This window comes from Mya arenaria, chromosome 7 (genome assembly GCF_026914265.1).
Source record: "Mya arenaria isolate MELC-2E11 chromosome 7, ASM2691426v1".
Lineage (NCBI taxonomy): Eukaryota > Metazoa > Mollusca > Bivalvia > Myida > Myidae > Mya > Mya arenaria.
The window spans coordinates 28,457,811-28,478,306 of NC_069128.1; the positions used below are offsets into that span (position 1 = coordinate 28,457,811).

The following is a 20,496-nucleotide window of genomic DNA, read 5'->3' on the forward strand; positions in this document are numbered from 1 at the left end:
TATGAAATCGTTCAAACGCTTAATGGTTTAATAAGTGGACTGTAACCTATAATTAAAGCGTCTGTTTACACTGAGCAGAAAATAAACTTTTTATTATAAAGTTTAATATCTTGTTTTGTCATTCATCAGACTGCGATGCTGTTCACGTCTATGGTAGATATTCTATAATACCAAAATTCCTTCTGGACATTTTGATCATATATAGCGCTGAGCAGTGGTCACTGACAGCAGTTTGTTCTTTGTTTGGAAGGATGTAAACATTTCTCCAAAACTTTGAATCTGATTATGATCGATCATAAGATTTCTTATTGACATGTTCATCAGCTTGACAAATACTTGGGATAACTGTATCTAGTATTGCGTCTCTTTGGGGTTTCACTTTGACCCGGTTACTAATGATCAATTAATATATACAACATCATACATGCCATATCCCCCGGCGGGGGTAAAATTCCCCGGAATTCCGACCTTTCCCCTGGTCCCCCGCCGGGGAATCCATATCCCCTGGAATTTAAAAAAAAAAAAAAAAAAATTGTTGTTGTTTTTTAAACTTAAGCTCAAGTTTGACAGTGGAAAGCATCAATAATGTTATGAGTGTAAATTCCATGAAGGACCATAATTACTTAGTCCAAAAATATATATAATTAGAGTGTTTCTGTACATATTCTTATATCATAAATATATGTAGATATTTTGCAAAATTTCGCTGTGTAAAAATCCCCTGGTGTAATATCAAAATCCCCTGGAATTCAGACCAAAATCCCCTGAGAAGCCTCTCGGAAATATGGCATGTATGACAACAGACAGGCATTGACATTTGCTCTTCGAAGCTCTTCATTAAAGTTTGTTTGACTAGTGAGGCCAAAAAAAAAAATAGGTCTGTTTCTGGTCGCCCGACCGACCCTCTTATTTCGGCGCCGACCCTATACTTTTTATTGGTGTAAAAGTTAACTGCGCGCATATTTAGTACTTTTCGGTACTTTCTTTCCGTTAATTTTCTTATCTTTGGTCTCATTTCGAATTCGGTAATTTGATAAGCAGTCAGGGTTCGACACTAACGGTAGTCCGGTAGTCCGAGACTACCAGTTTTGTGCTCGGACTACAAGAAATTTTAAGTCAATAGTCCGTCGGACTACTAGAAAAAGTAAATATGACATCGGGTAATTGAGCATAAAATATTTATTACGTTTAAACTTGCGTAAAACGTGTTGTTAAAATTTTAAAAAAGCCGAGTATCACCGGTAAATACTCATTCTAAAGTTTGCCGAAGATGGCCGAGCAGTTCCGGACAACCTGGACCGTTAAGCGAGTTTCGCGCACAATTCATATAGCCTTTCGATCAATATTTAAACCAGTCTGTAGAATTTATTTATTTAGAGAGGGAAAAACCATTTTGCACTGTATGGTGTGTTTTAATCGTCAGACACTTGAAAGTCTGCCAGTGTCAGCGAGGTAGATTTGGGTTTAAAATAAGGTAGAATTTCTAGATCCCTTGCATTTTCAGTCAGAAACAATGATAGATACGATGTTAGCAAAAACTTGATGGTTGTTATTACTTTTAGATTTTCTGAAAATACGTTATGGTTATTTATTTATCGTTTAGAGTATTGTCAAATGTCGGTGTTTTGATAAAGCAGACAGAAGGAACATTATGTGTGGCTTGTGAAATATTTTAACTGGCTTAAATTAGAAGAGCAGCTTAAAAAATAATCATACTGCTCAAAAATGTCTAATTCAGTGTAAGTGCAGACGACGGCAGAAATTGTGTGCGGCAGAAATTGTGTGCGTTAATTTTCGCGCCAAAATGTTGTAACATTTTATACATTGAAGTTAGGGCCAATAACAATTCTTATCTAACTCCCAATTAATTAATAACATTTTGGGAATTAATTTCATTATATTTTTAAAGCATTATTGTATGTCGTTTTAATAGATTAACAAAGACTACTGAATAGTAGGATGCCAATATCAATTATCAAATAGTGCTGACCAGTAGGATGTCTGTCATTTGTGCCGTAACTTAGCAACGATCTCAGTCGAGGTGTCAATTGATTTATTGCACCATTTTCCTGAAAGTGACAGATTATGGGGTATTTTAGCATGGTTTTTAGAGTTTTATTCTGGGGTAATTTAGCATGGTTTTTAGACTTTTTAAGTTTTTAAAATTGAAGGCCAAACATTGTTTTGAAGAATGTGGAAATTTTAAGATTGAGACAGATAAGAAACATGATCAATCAAAGTGTTATTCTGACAATGCTTTTAAGGAAAAGTCTAACAAAACACTGAAGGAATCCGTTGCAGGCTTGCATTTTTTTTGGACTATCAGAATTTTTGCTGGACTACCTGGATTTTAGATCCAGTAGTCCGAGGGACTACCTTGTGAAAAATGTTAGTGTCTAACCCTGAGCAGTCTATTAAAATGGCGGCACCCATGTCGAGTTCGTCAACTATTTGTTCAACATATGTCTCTGGTCTCTTTTTTACTTAAATTTGCAAAATGTTGTTAAATATATTAAATTCCATTGATTTGTTATGAATTTCATGTTTTGAATTATAAATATAAAAACACCATTTTCACTTTGTAGTCTTCTGTGAGAACTTGAAGTGATATAGTGTTACTATATTCTGTCATATCACAGCAGGTCATACCATTCCATGAACATTTTTTGAGAAAAATGTTGATTTTTCTCAGCATAAAGTGAAATAGCCAGCTTGTGGATGTGTAATTAGAACTGGCATGTGTTCACAAAACATTTATGGATCTCAATTGAGTTTGAGTATGAAATTTTGATATCAGTGTTACCAAACCTCAGGTTTAAACTCCAAATAAGTCAGATAACCAGTACCTAATTATCACTTTCAAATAGTTAGTGTCTTAAATTTAGTACTAAACATATTTTTGAGATTTAAATAAGAAATTAAGTTTCATACTCTTAATTCAGTTGAGAATGGAAACGCTTTGTGAACACGGGTCAGGTGTACTTCGGAGATCATTGAAGTGACAAAAACAGCTTCTGACAATGTTTGGAATTTTAATATTCTATCAAATATAAGAATAGCATTATAGCACAAATGTGAAATTGGTAAATATGAAAAATTGACAAATCTGAGGCACTCTTTTTCGACATCTGTCATACAGACAAACATGTTCAACAATACATGCATTTATATTCTAGAAAATGTATATCTATACATTATAATTAATACACATTATACAGTTCTTAATAAATGAATGGACTTGTATTTACATTTTATGCTTTAGTACCTTTTAAAATTGTCTCATACGCAGTTAATATGGTTGTTTTTGAATAAAAGTCAGCCGCCTTCTATTCTAGATCACTTCCCCCCCCCCCAAAAAAAAAATAAAAAAAAATAATAAAAAAATGCCTACCTACCTACCCTCTTTTTTTGGGAAGGAGACCGGAAACGAACCTATTTTTTTTTTTGGCCTGAGTAGTGCAGATGTCTGAAAGTTGGTTGATTGATTCAATTTTCAATTTAACATGAGCCAGTATAAAAAATTGATGAGAAGAGCATGTGCACCCTCCTGACTTCATAGAATTTAATGCTTGAGAATCAGATAATCAAAAAGTTACCCAAAACTTAAAATATTAATATAAATTCATACACACTTGACATATTTGGCAGTTGAAACCTATTATTACTTCAATTAAGCAAATAATTCCTACTTTTTTGTGAAGTTCAAATTCTTCAATGCCAGACACAAAGTGCCCTTAGCAAACTTTCCTTTTTTACAGCATGCTGTCCTTTTAAAAAACCTGGCTTAAACCCAAAATTTTGCCAACTTGTCCTCGCTGAAAATATAAAGGAGTGGAATTATTTGGTTGCTCTCTTAGCTTACATGTAGAAATGTTCTGTTTTATGTTTACGGTGGTGTGTAAGCTTATTTATACTCCCATTCGGCCTTGCCCATTCAGTGAATGCTCCAATAAGTCATTTTATGTTTTTGGAGCATAGTGCACAGACAGAATGTAACCCTGGTTAGAGCTACCCTGGTTCTTTAACGTGTACCAGTCTATAGCATTGTCACATGCCCCCCCCATTTATTGTCCCTCCCGGAAGACGATTAGTATTTGTTTACCGGTGCGGCAGGGAATCAAACCTGACAACCCTTGATTGACAGTCAAGTGTGTTGTTACCACTAGACCACGGATCCGCCACATTTTTTTTTATGCGTACCAAATTGAGTCAAGCTTATATATACTCAGTTTTTCTTCATCTGTCTCTCTCCTTGGCTAACATAAAGTGTCAGTGGAATTTGTAGGACTGTATATACTGTTTACTCTCATAGAGGTATTCCCATATTACAGGAAGTGGATGGACAAGGCGGTTGGTTTGATGTTCTCCATACTGATGAGCCAGAGAAATGGCAGGATGCTCTAGTGTAAGTGTGGATGGCTCTCATCCTAGTAGTGTTGCCATCACCAATTCATTTTGAAATCTGCTTGAGTGCATCCCTTGTATATACTCTCATATTTCACAATTTTTGGTCTGGTGCAAAATTATGAGAGTCCCAAACATTAATTTGTGCACATATTACTTAAAAACACTCCATCCCAAGGATGCATATATTAAGTAATAATCACGGTCCATGGGGCAAAAATAAGTATTTTGAGTTTATGTAACAAGCCTGAATCATTACATTATTTAGGGCTTAAAATGTAAGGTTCTAAGCCCATGCTTTTTGCCCTGCCTGTTTTTATTATTATCCTTAGGGACATGCTAGCCTGCACATACTCCAACATTTTTTAAACCTTTTTAACAAACTTATTCTTTTTGCATATTAACAAAAAAAAAAAATTATTCTTGTTTTTAATTTTTATTTTATATTTTAATTACAGCTGGATCAAGAACTCCGTGATTGGAAACAACAAACAGAAACTCAATGCAATCAACCATGGTGTAATACCAAGGTATGTTTCTTAACCTTAAATAATACTGGATGTACAAAAACATTATAGAACTTAAGATTAAGGCCTTGATTAAGAGCAAGGGAATTTTGCATTGAGTTTATAATTATACATATTTGAATTCAGCCAGAATATTGAACTATCACAACTATGGCCTACTAAATAATACAAACTTAAAAGATCATTTTTAATACCAGATTTTGTGAAATCATTATGAAATTCCTTAGTTGTTAACCAGCCTTCGACAATGGTGATGCAACACAACAGACCAGGCCCCAATTTCTCGAAACTTCTTAATTCTCTTAAAACAGGATTAAGCTAAGCTCACTATTTTTTTTTCAATAATATGCACAATATTTACTTCTTGATGAGTGTTTTATACTTTAGATAGGAATTATCTTTTTGATAATCACATAAGTATTTTTCATTTAACAAAATTCAATTTAAATATGTATTTTGGCCAATTACAATAAGCTACTTTAAGCCTGTTTTGCTTAAGAAGTTTCGAGAAATTGGGGTCTGGACTAATGCTGCTATCAGCATGTCTTAATTTGCCAGAAAATATATAATTACTCAAAATAGATGATGAGTATGGTCAAACTCCATACATTTTAGGCTTTTAAAATGGTAAGTAGATGTTGGAGTACCACAACAGTTCAAAACCGATACTGCCGTAGTCTTGGCCTAGGGCAGGCCAGAAAATATCATCAATTATTACCCTAAATAGTCCAAATTTATGATGAAACTATATTTTAGGCTTCTACAATGGTTGGTTGATAAAGATGCACCACAGCAAATCAGGACAGATGCTGCCGTTGTCATGGGATCCATTGCCAAGGGCACACCAGAAAATATCAACACGCTGGTAGAGGAGGGGTGTGTCTCAGTATTGCTGAAAGGTTTGATGTAGTATTTTTTTGTTTTACTGAAGTGAAATACTGTGTAGTTAATTTTATGTGAGACTTTAAACTAGTGGCATTTTTCACAAACAGATCTTAAGTACTGATGTTGCAAATTGTAAAACCTCAAAAAATTGATGGAAACACACAGTTCATTTAATCCTAACATTGAATATTTACAATCCCCTGTCTTCAGCGTGATTCATGAATCCCCTTGTCTTCAGCGTGATTCATTAATCCCCTTGTCTTCAGCGTGATTCATGAATCCCCTTGTCTTCAGCGTGATTCGTGAATCCCCTTGTCTTCAGCGTGATTCATGAATCCCCTTGTCTTCAACTTGATTCATGAATCCCCTTGTCTTCAGCGTGATTCATGAATCCCCTTGTCTTCAGCATGTTTCATGGATTTTCATGCCCAACAATTCTAATCAATCCATAAGTGCTCCTATAGATGATTTAAGATTTCATCATACATATACTACAATCATACCTTTCATTCCAGGCCTATTCAGTACAGACCTGCCTTTTATTGAGGCATGTCTGAGATGTCTGAGGACCATCTACATGAGCAACAATAACTGTGTGAATCTCATCTATCAGGTACTGTGTCATCTATCAGATACTGTGTCATCTATCAGGTACTGTGTCATCCCTTTGGTACTGTGTCATTTATGAGGAACTGTGTCTTTAATCAGGTACTGTGACATTTATCAGTTACAGTGTTATATATCAAGTCCTGTGACATTTATCAGTTACAGTGTTATATATCAGGTACTGTGTCATATATCAGGTACTGTGTCATATATCAGGTACTGTGTCATATGTCAGACACTGTGATGTTTATAAGGTACTGTGTCATATATCAGGTACTGTGTCATTTATCAGGCACTGTGTCATCTATCAGGTACTGTGTCATATATAAGACACTGTGCCATTCATCAGGAATTGTGTTATTTATCAGGAACTGTGTCATTTATCAGGTACTTTTCTTTTGAAGTTTGAAACAGATATGCTCTTATTTATTTCTTTTACATTTTAGTACCAAATATTTTTTTGAATGTACCTATATTTCAATGTTTAATGACTTTATATTGTTTGAATATGTTACAATATCTTTTTCTCTAATTTGTATATTCCTGATGTTTTACTATGTGATCTATTTCAGGACCCAAACATTTTGGCACACATGGTCAATATTCTGCCCCAGTCCTTGTGTACACAGGAGTGTGTTGCCAACATTCTAGCAAATGCTTGCAAGGTGAGATTACAGTCAGACATGTGTTATAGTAACTGGCCAACCCAATATGGTCAATATTCTGCCCCAGTCCTTGTGTACACAGGAGTGTGTTGCCAACATTCTAGCAAATGCTTGCAAGGTGAGATTACAGTCAGACATGTGTTATAGTAACTGGCCTACCCAATATGGTCAATATTCTGCCCCAGTCCTTGTGTACACAGGAGTGTGTTGCCAACATTCTAGCAAATGCTTGCAAGGTGAGATTACAGTCAGACATGTGTTATAGTAACTGGCCTACCCAATATGGTCAATATTCTGCCCCAGTCCTTGTGTATCCAGGAATGTGTTGCCAACATTCTAGCAAATGTTTGTAAAGTAGGTTCAAAACCTTAACCACAACCGTATTTAAATATGCTTGGCCATTGGGCAACCTTTCAGTTGGTTCTAGGCTTATGTCAAACATCATCCAGTGTTCTTATCTGTTATTATCTTGACCTAAAAAAAGAATGTTGAGGGATGGTCATAGACTTGTTGTCATTTTCGTCAGCAGTGGCAGTGGCGTTGTTGTGCTTGGCAATAACTCAAAAACAGTTTAAGATATTCAAATGAATCTTGGTACATGTCTTTCATAAGTGTTGGTGTTACCTCCAAAATGAAATGAGTCCAAACAATTGTCTAATTTCATAACCTTGTTGTTGAACAGTAGCCAGTTGTCAATCAAACAACCAATTGACCAATAATTGGATTACATTTTGTAAATTAATATAAGCAAATGGTTCCTTAATACAATAGAGCAACTGGAAAATTGCCACTAAAATATATCTGTATGTTGTAATAATTGCTATGGTAACTACTCAATTGTAAGGCTTTTGTATATATTGCAGTGTGAAGACCACCAGGCACGGCTATGTCAGAGTGGAATTATCCCTGTACTGGTTGATCTGCTGGCGGGAAATGTTTACAAAGTCCAGATGCCAGTCCTCAAATGTTTAGCTGTTATTGTAAAGGACAGCGAGGAAAATTGTGTGGTTTCTTATACAGGTAAATTATTGTGGAAATGCTTTCCTCTACTTAATAATGTTTTTAATAACATTTTCCTTTTGTGCAGAATTTTTATTGGTTGCTCTACCCTATATAAAAGTACAAAGATATTAATGTTATTATTTTATGTAGCCTAATTTAATCTTTTGTTATGAGTACCAGTATTGTAAGCTTCTAGCAAAAGCCAAAATGATGATTATTATTAAAAAAATTCTGAAAACATGATACCGTTCTTCCTTTAAAATTTATCCCTTGCTTCCATGGATTATCTTTGTACTCATTTTCAATTCCAACTTCAGCAATGCACAATGATATTCCACTACCAGATATCTTAGTCACACTTCTACACCGAGACAAGACATCTGAGATGCAGATAAGTGCCGCTAAAGTCCTGGCTTATATGTGTGGGGGTGGGGCACTGAGTCCCCAAGACCCCAGGATAGCCATGAAGGTGAGATATATAAAATTGTTATTTTGAGAATAAGCGATCCTCCTGAATGCCGTTATCAGAGAAACCCTATGGATCAGCTATTACTGAAACATTCTAGTCCTGCAGCTGTTATTCAGATTTTCTTAAGGATCTACTGTTTTTGGAAGATCTTCAATGATCAGCTGTTGATTAGCTTGAGATCATCTTGAATCAGCTGTTATACTGGAATCGTTATATCTTCATCCTTCTGGCCCAAATTTCTCGAAACTTCTTAAGCTTAATAGGCTGAAGTAGCTTTTTTTCAATTAGCCAAAATACATATTTAAACTTGAATTTAAAAATAGTTTATTTTGATTATAATAAGGATAATTCATGTTTAAAGTCTAAAAACCGGTTAAAGGAGTAAATAGTATACAGACGATAAATCCTGTTCTGGTTATCCAGTAAGCGCAGTGGTTAGCGCACTTGCTTCTCACCAAAGCGACCCGGGCTTGATTCCCAGCCTGGGCACATGTGAGTTTGGTTAGTGGTCACCAAGCAGGACAAATGGGTTTTTCCAGGTACTCCAGTTTCCCCAACAACACAAGACCACACTCTCGTGCAACATTGTGCCTATTAGAGGAATAAGTATAAGTTATTACAACTTTCTTCACAATCGTTGTAAAATGTATAATGTTTAAACTAATCCTGTTGTAAGGGACTTATGAGTTTTCAAGAAACTGGGGACTGGTTATTGTTTATTATCCATTTCAGACTCTACCATGTCTTGTGCGAATGTGTAGCAAAGATCGTACACTGGAAGAGAACGTAGATGGTGCTGAGACTCTCGGCTATCTCCTCGAGACAGATGCTGATCTGCAGAGAACCGCTGCTGTATCTGACCACATCATCAAGACACTTGCAGACTATCTCAAATACACGGATGTACAGCAGATAAATAGGGCTGGCAAGAGGAGTGTAGGTTTCAAATTTTATTATTTTGTTTCACCTATATAGCATGGTAATGACATTGGATTACATTGTCCAGTGGCAGAAACATCATCGCCGGCATCATACTTTTATTTCCGATTAATAGCTATTTAAAAACCTATCTTAGAGTCTTCAAACTTGGTATGCACAATTTTCATGGTCAGTAGAAGACCAATTTGGTGACCTTTACTAGAATAATGAAGAGCGATGGCAAAAGCAACACATTTTATATGTTTACTTTTAATTTCTCTTTACATATGCTTTACATTATATAACAGTGATGATTTAATACACATGTTAACATGCATTTTCTATTCATTTGAAAAAGGGTTGTTAGTACTGCGGTTTGATCTGGGATCAAAACATTCTAGATCTAAACGCTGTATTCATAACCCTTTAATTATATACTTTACTGAATAATTAAACCACTTAAAAGACAAATGTTTTCATAATATATATGTCATTTTAATGACGCACTATTTTATTTTATGATGTTATTTTTTAAAAACGTGCAATTATACTTGTTATGACGTGAAGTCAGAAGAGTGGAATACGGACTACTTTTTTTTGTGACATTTATTGTGTTTGGATTTATGATGGGTGTATAATTAATATTTTTTATTTAATTGTCAAGTTGCAACATCATACTTTTGAATAATGCCTCGCAATTTTTTTTATTTTTTTTGCCTGTTTGTAAGTTGTTTTCTTTACTTCAGTTTTTGACTGGCATATGGTATATTTTATTTCCTCAGTAAAATGAACACATTGTCACAAGCCGTATTGTGTTTATATTACAGAAAAGGGAATGGATTTAAAGTTGAAGAAAAAATGTGTCCACTGCAGCTTCGCCTCTTTCAAGGATATTATCTGGAGTATTCAGCAGGCTGCATTTACGGCCTTCATTTTTTAATGTTCAAAGCTTCACTTTTTTCCAGGATATGAACTGGAATAGGGAGATGCAGCAGGTTGCATTTACAACCTTCACTTCTTTATGCTCAAAAATTCACCTTTCTTTCCAGGATATAAACTGGAGTAGGAAGATGAAGCAGGTTGCATTTAAAGCCTTCGCTTCTTTATGTTCAGAACTTCACCTTTTTTTCCAGGACATTAATTGGAGTAGCGAGATGAAGCAGGCAGCATTTAAGGCCTTCGCTGCTTTGGCTGCCAATGAAGAGAGCATCAGGAAACAGGTGGGTGATTTTGAGGAAGAAAACGAATATTTCTTTCATGCTTGTCAGTGAAATATGTTATTTTTACAGCTGTTATTTTCACTGCAGTGAAAATCGGTGCTCTCATAGAGTTTTGTTTCCATGTTGCTTAATAACAGTAAAAGTGTTTGCCATGGCAGGTTAAACATGTCTGAATGTGTTTGATTAAACAGCTGCAATATAAAGTTTAATGTGGCTGCTTTCCAATGTCTTCATGTGATATCATAATAAATGAAAATGATTCCATTTTTATACGCCCGAAGGGTCGTATTATGTTATGGCCTCCATCGTCTGTCCGTCTGTCTGTCTGTCTGTCCGTCCGTTAGCAATTCCGTATCCGGGCCATAACTTGGTAACTAATAAAGCGATTTTCAAATAACTTTATACAAATCATCACTACATTAAAAGGATGTGTCGCGCGCAATTTCCAGGTCCATACCTCAAAGACTAGAATCACCATGGGGGTGCGTTAGCAAATCCGTGTCAGGGCCACAAATTGGTCACTTATAAAGTCATTTTCAAATAACTTTATACAAAGCATCATTACATTAAAAGGATGTGTCGCACGCAATTTCCAATTATTCTATGTTGTAAAAAAATACTGTTGAACAAAGGTTTTTATTAGCACTGCTAACTTAAGTATCATTAAAGTTTCAATATTGGAAGTTTAAGCCTTTGTTGTAAACACTTCACACCTAGTAAGCAGTATACTAGCATAACCTAAATGTTTATTAAAGACCTCAAGCCGAATCTTCTTCGGGCATATAATGCTCCGTTTCGCGGTGCTCTTGTTTTTTAAAGCTGCACTCTCACAGATTGACCTTTTTGACAACTTTTCTTTTTTTTCTTGGATTGAACCAATTTTTGCATAAATATCTTGAAACAAGTGATATAAGACTGATGACAAAATATCAGATTGCAGATTTTGATATTTACATTTGAAAATTAAAGTTTTGTGCTTAAAAGCATTACAAATGCTTTAAGAAAAATGAGTTTTTCGGCATAAAACATCAATTTTCTATTGTTAATATGAAAAGTTGTGATCTGTTCCTCTCAGCAGTTTAATATCACTGGTTCTCAGACATTTACGCAAAATATTGCTCATTTTAAAACAAAAATTTAAAAAGTTGTCATAACGGTCCATTTGTGAGAGTGCAGCTGTAAGCATGTGAACTTTTAATGTTAACCATTTTCAGGTGATAGAAACAGAAAATCTAATGGAATACGTGGGGGTAGGATTGAACAGCGGGAATATGAAGGTTGCTGCGGCCGCTATTCGATGTCTTCACAGTCTGTCACGGTCGGTACAGCTTCTTAGAACCACAATACAGGACCATGGCGTGTGGAAACCTCTTATGAAGGTACGGTGTGATGAAAATAGAATAAATGTCATTGTAGAAGTAAAACCAGTGTCACTGAATCACAAAACAGACCTTTTTCTATAGTACCCACTAGTCGGACCCATTTCCCTAGCAAAATATATGATATTTTTCCCAAAAAATATCAGAGATCAGTATGCAATATTAACTGTGACAGTCATGATTTATTGCAATAGATATTTACACCCAAAGGATTGATATTTCAGCCGTTTTAAGTCTTTTGAAAGGGAAAGGAAACTTTTATTTTAATTATTTCCTTATTTGCAAGAGACTGAAAAGCTTGTACATTTAACTGACATTTGCCTTATTTTTTATGTTACGCGGCGATTATTTTCTCAAGAAGGCATATTTCGCAACGCAAATATTCCCAAAATGTCTAGGGTTTTCCCGAAATGGGCAGAAAAAGGCCTGCAATAGAAACCCATGGCCTGTGCATAACTCTCATGAATGCACTGACTTTCACTGCCTCGATTTACATATCTTCATATCATGATGATTAAATATAATTGTCTATGGGCCCAAAATATTGGTGATAATCAATTATGATCATCATCACAAATAATTTTTCTGAAAAATCATCTGTAGAGTCATATAATTGTATATCTAAAGTACTTAAAAAGTGCAAAGAAATTTGTGCTAGGATAATGTTCCAGGAAAAGTTCATTTTTGGGTCATTTAATGATCAATATTTTTGGCCATTTTGAATATATATATTTGACATGACTGATACTTCATACCATGATTTTTGATATTTGTATGGAAATGTACTTTCAATTATTTTCAATTTGATGATTGATTATCATAGTGTCCTTTTTGATTTGATTATTGATTATGCAGTTTGTCAAATTATTCAACACTACTTATTGTGACCTAAGACTACATTCTTTGTTATAACAAACTATTGTGTTTCCCCAAGGGTCAGATTTTTGTTTCCATTCTGCAAACATGTGATATACATGATCAATATTTTATGGATAAGACTCAATATCTCACCGAAACATGTACAGTCAAACCCTGTTGGCTGAACTCCCAGGTATCGGCGAAAATACCTTTAGCCTCGAAAATTCGAGCCAAGCGGGAATTCTCACCTTCAGTATAAAGAAATGGGTCCTTAACATCAAGATCAAAGCCAATGAGTAATTCGAGTCAAACAAGTTCAAGCCAACAAGGTTCGACTGTATATGGAAATATCAAAATTATGTGTTATGTTATATGTTCACAGATAATCCAGGAAGGTCCAGAAGAGTTACTGCCCATTGCTTCATCAACTCTTTGTAACCTTCTTCTGGAGTTTTCTCCCAGTAAAGAGGTACGAAAACATACAATGCAAAAACATATATTTTTAGCTCATTTGTTGTTATGTTGTTGTTTTTAAAAATCAAGTTATTGTTATAGCCTTGGTGTGTCAGCATTATTGTGCAAAAATTCTAACTTTTGCCTTAACTTCAAAATTGTTCAACATATTTGATTGAATGGGGTAAGCATGTTGTCTGTTTTAATAGTCAAGGCTCATTTTGAGCATCTAACAAAACAATGTAATAAACAATATGAACATTAAAACATGTTTAAAACAAAATAATAATGACAATGGGTTAATAGGTGGAATATACAAGATTTTTTTTTTAAATTAAAAGATGGAGAATGAGACATAATATTATGCTTTTATATTATATAATGTGAACACAGAATTTGGCTTTAATAATTGTCAAGTTATGCCCCTTGTTACTTTAAAAAGTCATGCAAAAACTTTGGGCAAATGTGTTGGAATTAAGGCCCACTACTCTTCCTTTAATTAGTGTAGATTTATGCCCCTTATTGAATCAAACGTACAGATAAGTGTTGGCATTCCCTTCGCAGCACTCTTGTTGGTCATAATTGTCTAAGTTCTTACTTTTAAAACATCTGGAGCTGAAGATTCAATATTTGAAAACAGATAAAAAAAAATCAGCTGAAAAGAACTTATTCAGGAAAAAATAAATGATAGGGTGCAAAAACAGTTACTAAATTATCGTGCTCAGCACCCCCATCAACCAATAGGCTTGAGTTTGGCCTGAATTTCCATGTACATGTAGTTGTGCAAGCCCGTCCTGCCATTATCTCTGGGGTATTCACCCTTTGGAAAATACTATTTTTTTTAAATTCAGTTCTCCTTCTTGAATGACTCTATAAGCATTTTACAGCATATCTAATACTAAAAAAAAACACATTTCTGGATATGATATACTGGCCATGATTTGTGAGCGAAGATCTACAGTAATGACATGCAGTGTTCAGCCTGTGCATTAGTCCATAAATTCTTAATAAACATCTTCTCTGATGAGGGCATAAATGCATGTATTTCTCCTATATTTCAGTGTATCTTGGACTGTGGAGCCATCAACATTCTGGTTGGTCTAGCAGGCAGACAGGACCCGGGACTGAGGCTTAATGGCATCTGGGGACTCATGGTAAGTGTAGACTTTCATGTATTCCCCCCACACTTAACAACATCTGAAGACTGATGGTAGGTACCAAGTTTAAGGTATTCCCCCCACACTAAATGGCATCTGGAGTCTCATGGTAGGTCTAGAGTTTAAGGTATTGCACCCACACCTAATGGCATATGGGGACTCAAGGTGTCCAGTTTAAGATATTTCCCCTGCAAATAAGATAGTTGTTTAATGATTCCATTAATAGTAGTGTTAGAAATTGATGCGTGGTGACCCCATATGGAAAATCACTTATTTTAATTATAAATGATATATACTCAATTTAAGATATTTAAAAATAGTCTTATGTGTATGAGCTTAATATTTCCAATTTCAGAACCTAACATTCCAAGTGGAACAGAAAGTGAAATCTTGTGTTGTGGAGGCCATTGGAACAGAACAGCTTTTCAGGCTTCTGTCTGACCCGGATCCAAACATTGTCATGAAGACGCTTGGACTATTGCGAAATCTTTTATCTAACAAACTGGTAAGCTTTAGGAAACAGTTTTAATGTACATTCTCTTAGGTGAAAAGTATGATTTCAATGAAGAAAATACAAAAATGTAAAGGTATGGTAGGCTAGGTGTACAGGTGTCCACCTCCTCCCTATTTTTCATGTATTACATGTACCTCTTAAAATGGACAGCAGTTCGTCCTTCCAACCAGGAAAAAAACTGGACTGTTAGTTGGTAATATGTTATTACATTGTACATTTTCTTGCATTTCAGCACTGTGCCTTTTTATTACAGACAAATGTTTATTACATTGCACAATTTCTTGCATTTTAACACTGTGGCTATTACATTGCACAATTTCTTGCATTTTAACACTGTGGCTATTACATTGCACAATTTCTTGCATTTTAACACTGTGGCTATTACTTTGCACAATTTATTGCATTTTAACACTGTGCCTATTTATTACACACAGATGATTATTACATTGCACAATTTCTTGCATTTCAGCACATAGACAGTATAATGTTGGTATATGGGAACCAGATAATGCAGGCTGTTATCTTCATACTGGAGGGAGAACACCCACCACAGGTCAAAGAACAGGTACACATAGAAATATAGTTCATTGTCAAGGAGGTACAGTGTGTTTTTAAATTTCTTTTAGCTTGACTATTCTATGGAAAAAGAGGCTTTACTACTCGCCCCAGTGTTGGCATTGGCGTCCGGTTAAGGTTTAAGGGCAACTCGGGATTTTCACTTATAACTCCAATACCTTTCATTCAATTCACTTAATTCTGGACACAATTGTTCTGACAGGATCAAAACACAATGAGGTTAGCTCACTCCATATTATCCTAAATACAAATTATGGCCCCTGGAACTTATGTTAAAGTTAAAGGGCACATTGGGTCCTGTTAAAGTTTAAGGGTAAGTCAGGATTTTAATTAATAACTTCCATACCCTTCATTCATTTGACTTCTTCACTAAATTTACAATTAGGTTACATACCTCTATATAAACCCTAAAAACAAATTATAATCCTCAATTGACTTATTTTATTACTTTGGACAGGCACTCTTTATATTTTTAACAAGGTTTTTTATGAAGTGAAACCTAGTTATTAGAATGACATGCGTCCTTGTTCAGGCGGGCTGGAGGGAGGACAAGTCACTGTTCCTAAAAATAGAAAGAAAACAGTTGAAACTGGAGTTCTTTTGTTAATCATTGAAAACCTGGTTTTGTCGCATTGCAAGTTTCTTGTTTACTTTCAATATGACTCTTTTATTGCTTTTGACAGGCACTTATTACAACATTATTGTATTAATTTAATTAATTATTTTATTAACAAATGGCGTATAGTTGAGCATGCTGTCCTATGACAGCTCTTGTTTTTGTACAATTTACCAAGATTTTGATATGGCTGTTACTGTGTGTTTTTTTGTTTTATTTTGAGCAGCTGTTTATGTTACAGAATTAAGTACTGAGTAGATGGGTGGTTAAAAAATACTTAAAAATACTTTAAAGTTTGAACGCAGTAATAATGCTAGTTTGTTACTGTTCCAGACCTTGTGTATACTGTCCAATGTTGCGGATGGCGACAAAGCGAAGGACTTCATCATGGGCAATGAGGATGTACTTAAAAAGCTCATGAACTATATGGTAAATACCCCTTGTACTGTTTTTACATGAATTCATTCAGGCAATAATAAGCCAAATGAAAGATAAATTGTTCATCAATCATGATACAATGTAGGTAAATAATTGCAAAAAAATTAAGTACATTCAAAACCTGTTGGCTCGATATTCCAGGGACTGGCCAAAAGACATCGAGCCTTGTAAATATAGAGCCAAGCGGGAATGTTTACATATATTAAAAAAAATATTTTTGACCTTTTACATAAAGTTCGAGCCAACAAGGAAATCGAGCCAACAGGTACCTTGCGACTGTAATTATTGAGATTTGTGCTAATACAATTGCATTTCAGCATATGGATGATAGAACATGCCATTATGTCCTATAATTTTAGTTACACCTGAATGTGAACCTCCAGATAGCAGCCACCACGTGTATAACGAACCTGGTCTGGAATGAGGAGGAAGGTATAGTACATCCGTTATGGCTCTTTCGACATCATCATACATACATGTTATATATCTGGGGCCATATTACAGAAGCATGTTAAGTTAATATTGAACCTTTTCCATGAGTTTAACAATTTCTTTACAGGTAGAAAGGGTTATGCTAAGTGTAGATTCTGCAATTAAAATATCGATACTTAAGTTTAAAATGAAAACTCCTTTTTAAAAAATTAGTTTTTTGAAGAAATATAACAATTCCAAATTTTACAGTTAAGTTAAAATATGATAAAAAATCTTAAGATGCTTCTGTAATATGGACCCAGGGAGACTTCCTCGCAGGGTTTTGTTCAACAAACCATGGAATTTCAATGTTAGCCCAGGGTTTTATGTGTCTATAGAAACGTGGCAGTACCTCATACTTCTTTTTGGAAGGTCTCCCAGGGCATTTTTCTCAGAAAACCAGAGCACTGTATCGAGTATATATGTTGTAAGACAATGGATAAATTCCAGGGGATTTTCATCCCCTGCTAGGAGACAATGGGCGATTTTTATCCCCCACTGGGGGGTGGGGTTATTGCCTAAAAAGATTGCAAAATAGGTCAGGTCATGTTCAATATCAATTGAAATAAATAACAGAAAACACCAACTGCAAAAACTTATCAATTATATTTTTGCAGTGATTTATTTTATGTTGAAGATAACAGTAAAATACAGTCCCTCCATTCAAATGATAGCAAACTAATGTTTATAAATCAGTTACCTTACTTAATTCATTATTTTTCCCAGGAGCCTTCACCAGGCAGGCTAAGTTAGGAGAGATGGGTATTAAAGCACTGCTTCAGAAGCTCCTTAGTACAACTGACTCTGTCCTCTTTGAAAAGTGAGTATGAATTTGAAATCTCTTAGTTTTGAGATGATTATTTTTTTGTTGATCTTACCTACTTAAGAACTTAATACCAAACTATTTATTGTAATTATCCCATTTGTGAAAATTTGCAATAAGGTGGAAATGTTCACAATTGAGGTGGAAGGTAACCCAGGGATGCTAAATTTCCGCTTTTCAGATTGGTTTTTTTTTTTGGCAACAAAACTTCAAAATTAAAATTGTTACCTTTTATCTGATTCATACAATTTTTTTAATTTTTTTGGAATAAAAGTGATAGGGATACTCCTTCTAGTTGAAGTATGTGATTTTAAGCCATCTAAATCCATTTCATAATATTCTTTCTTTACAAAAATGGTCTTGAAATTATTCCATGAAAAACAATAGTTATACGATGAACATGCTTTAGATTTTTTTTAATTTTAGCTAGTCTGTTTTTGGAAAAAAAAATGTCATAGGCTTGGTGGTGTTGTCTTCAGCAGAGCCGTTGTGTAAACATTTTAACATTGGTACACCTGTTGCCAGATATGATACACATTTATTGCCAAGCCCTACAACTCTAGCTTCAATAATTTTTGAGTTGTGCCCCTTGTTTGAATGAAAAAACTGATGAGCTTTGGCGGATGCTCCGTGGCTCTCTTGTATTGTTCTCAGATTTATTCAATGAATGACATGTATGATAATTATCTTTTGAAAACATTTCAGGGTGAAGACAGCCTTGCAACAGTTCACATGACAGAGAGTGGTGTACAGACTTGACCTTTGACCTTGACCCAATATCTTGACCTTTGACCTTGACCCAATTAATTGACATTTGACCTTAACCCAATTTCTTTAAATATTTTAAATCTCAAGGGTTTCAAACTTAATCATCTTTTTTTTGTTTAGCAAAATTTTGTATACATTAACTTAATCTAACCTAATAGCAAATAGTTCATTGTGATTATCATAAAGATAATGTCTTTTTTAAAACCTCAGAACTCTTCAAAATTATAATATGACACACACTCCTGTTTTTAGGGACCTAAGGTGATGGATAAAATTTAGGCCCTGACGTAGATGGTAAAAACTTATATTTCGTGTTTAACAGTCTGTGGAACAAGAGTTTTGGGTTCTTAAATTCCTTTCAAACTTTGTTATGTCATAGGAATATTCATGTAGAATTTCAAAGAAAACCTTTGTTTACCATTGAATGTTTAGGAGTGCTGGAATTATGCTTTATTGAGTACTACATGTATATTTTACAGTGACTTTGTATCAAATGTTGATGAATTAATGTGAATGGTATTGTTAGGATTGTTTTGAAGACCATACCTGTGTCTGTATAATTAATATGACAATAAAAGAGATATGTACAAATTGTAAATTTGATGTCATATATTTATGTAAGAATGAATGTTGTTCGGTATGTTGTTTAGGGATAAATGCTTACATTTGGAAAAAGTTTTAGGAAGATTTGTTCTAGTGTAAAACTAAAATGTGTTCAAACATTAAAGCTTTGTCTTATTCACAGGTTTCCAGCGCTATTACTTTTCCTACTTTTTCCTGCCTTTTCCTATCTTTTTACTACCTTACTCTTCCTGTTTCCTACTTTTCCTACCTTGTTCTACCTTTTTTTCTACCATTCACTACCATTTTCTTTATTTTCCTGCCTTTTTCTACCATTTTCATACCATTTTGTACCCGTCCCTACGTTTTCCTAGCGTTTTTTTGCTGTTTCCAACTATTCCTGCTATTTTTACTTATCCTACCCTTTTTTAATAAGCCTCCTTCTTTCCTACTTCTTGTTAACAACTCCTGTTAATCATACTTTTTTATGGAAAACTCAATTGTGCTCTCTGAAAACCTGATGAGTCCAAAGCGATGCATATAAGTTGATTTAAACATTGTATTTAGGGATTGATCTAGTTTTTTCTTGCGTTTATGCTGTATGAACGCAGTAGGGTACGCGAGCAAATTCCATGAAGCGCACTAGCGACCAATACTTATATTTAGATTAACAAAAACATAATATTTGCGATTGAAAATAAGCATTATCTTCTGAATTTAAGTATTTGTTCTTAAAGAAGTGCAACCGACAACATACGTTTGTATAAAGGAATAGCTGTTTTTTGTAACGTCGTATATTAGTGGGTCAATGACGTCGCGATAATCCAATCGGAGCACAATATTGAAGAAACAATTACATCATAACTACTTGCGGGTTATTCAATATGAACGTCAAGTTTACCTATACAAAAAACAAGGCGAATGTATATATAAGATATATTTCCTACTTTTTTTGTCTAAAAAACTTTACTTTCCTTCTTTTCTATGAGACATTAATTGATAGCCTGTTTACATATCTCTCCTAATAGCTCCTGATTTTCCTACTTAACTATGGGACACTTCACCTGTTAAGACGTAAATTTATAGCTTATCTTTAGTATAAATGGTGTTTATTGTCTTATTTATGTACCAGTTGAACATGAAAATATGTGAACAAATGTTTTGCTGTAATAAATTTCAGAAGTGA

General features: G+C 34.5%; 1 protein-coding gene across 1 annotated transcript; it reads left to right on the forward strand.

The window, feature by feature from the left end:
• The first annotated feature begins 16 nt into the window (after positions 1 to 16).
• On the forward strand, positions 17 to 20,492 carry LOC128241782 (armadillo repeat-containing protein 8-like). Its single transcript, XM_052958864.1, has 19 exons — positions 17 to 153; positions 4,332 to 4,405; positions 4,863 to 4,934; positions 5,688 to 5,830; positions 6,332 to 6,429; positions 6,995 to 7,087; positions 7,951 to 8,107; positions 8,407 to 8,558; positions 9,291 to 9,494; positions 10,610 to 10,696; positions 11,911 to 12,075; positions 13,316 to 13,402; positions 14,448 to 14,540; positions 14,899 to 15,048; positions 15,527 to 15,622; positions 16,583 to 16,678; positions 17,047 to 17,119; positions 17,885 to 17,978; positions 18,687 to 20,492. The coding sequence occupies exons 1-19, from the start codon at positions 136 to 138 to the stop codon at positions 18,715 to 18,717; spliced, it is 1,983 nt and encodes a 660-aa protein (XP_052814824.1). The 5' UTR covers positions 17 to 135; the 3' UTR covers positions 18,718 to 20,492.
• Positions 20,493 to 20,496: the final 4 nt, after the last annotated feature.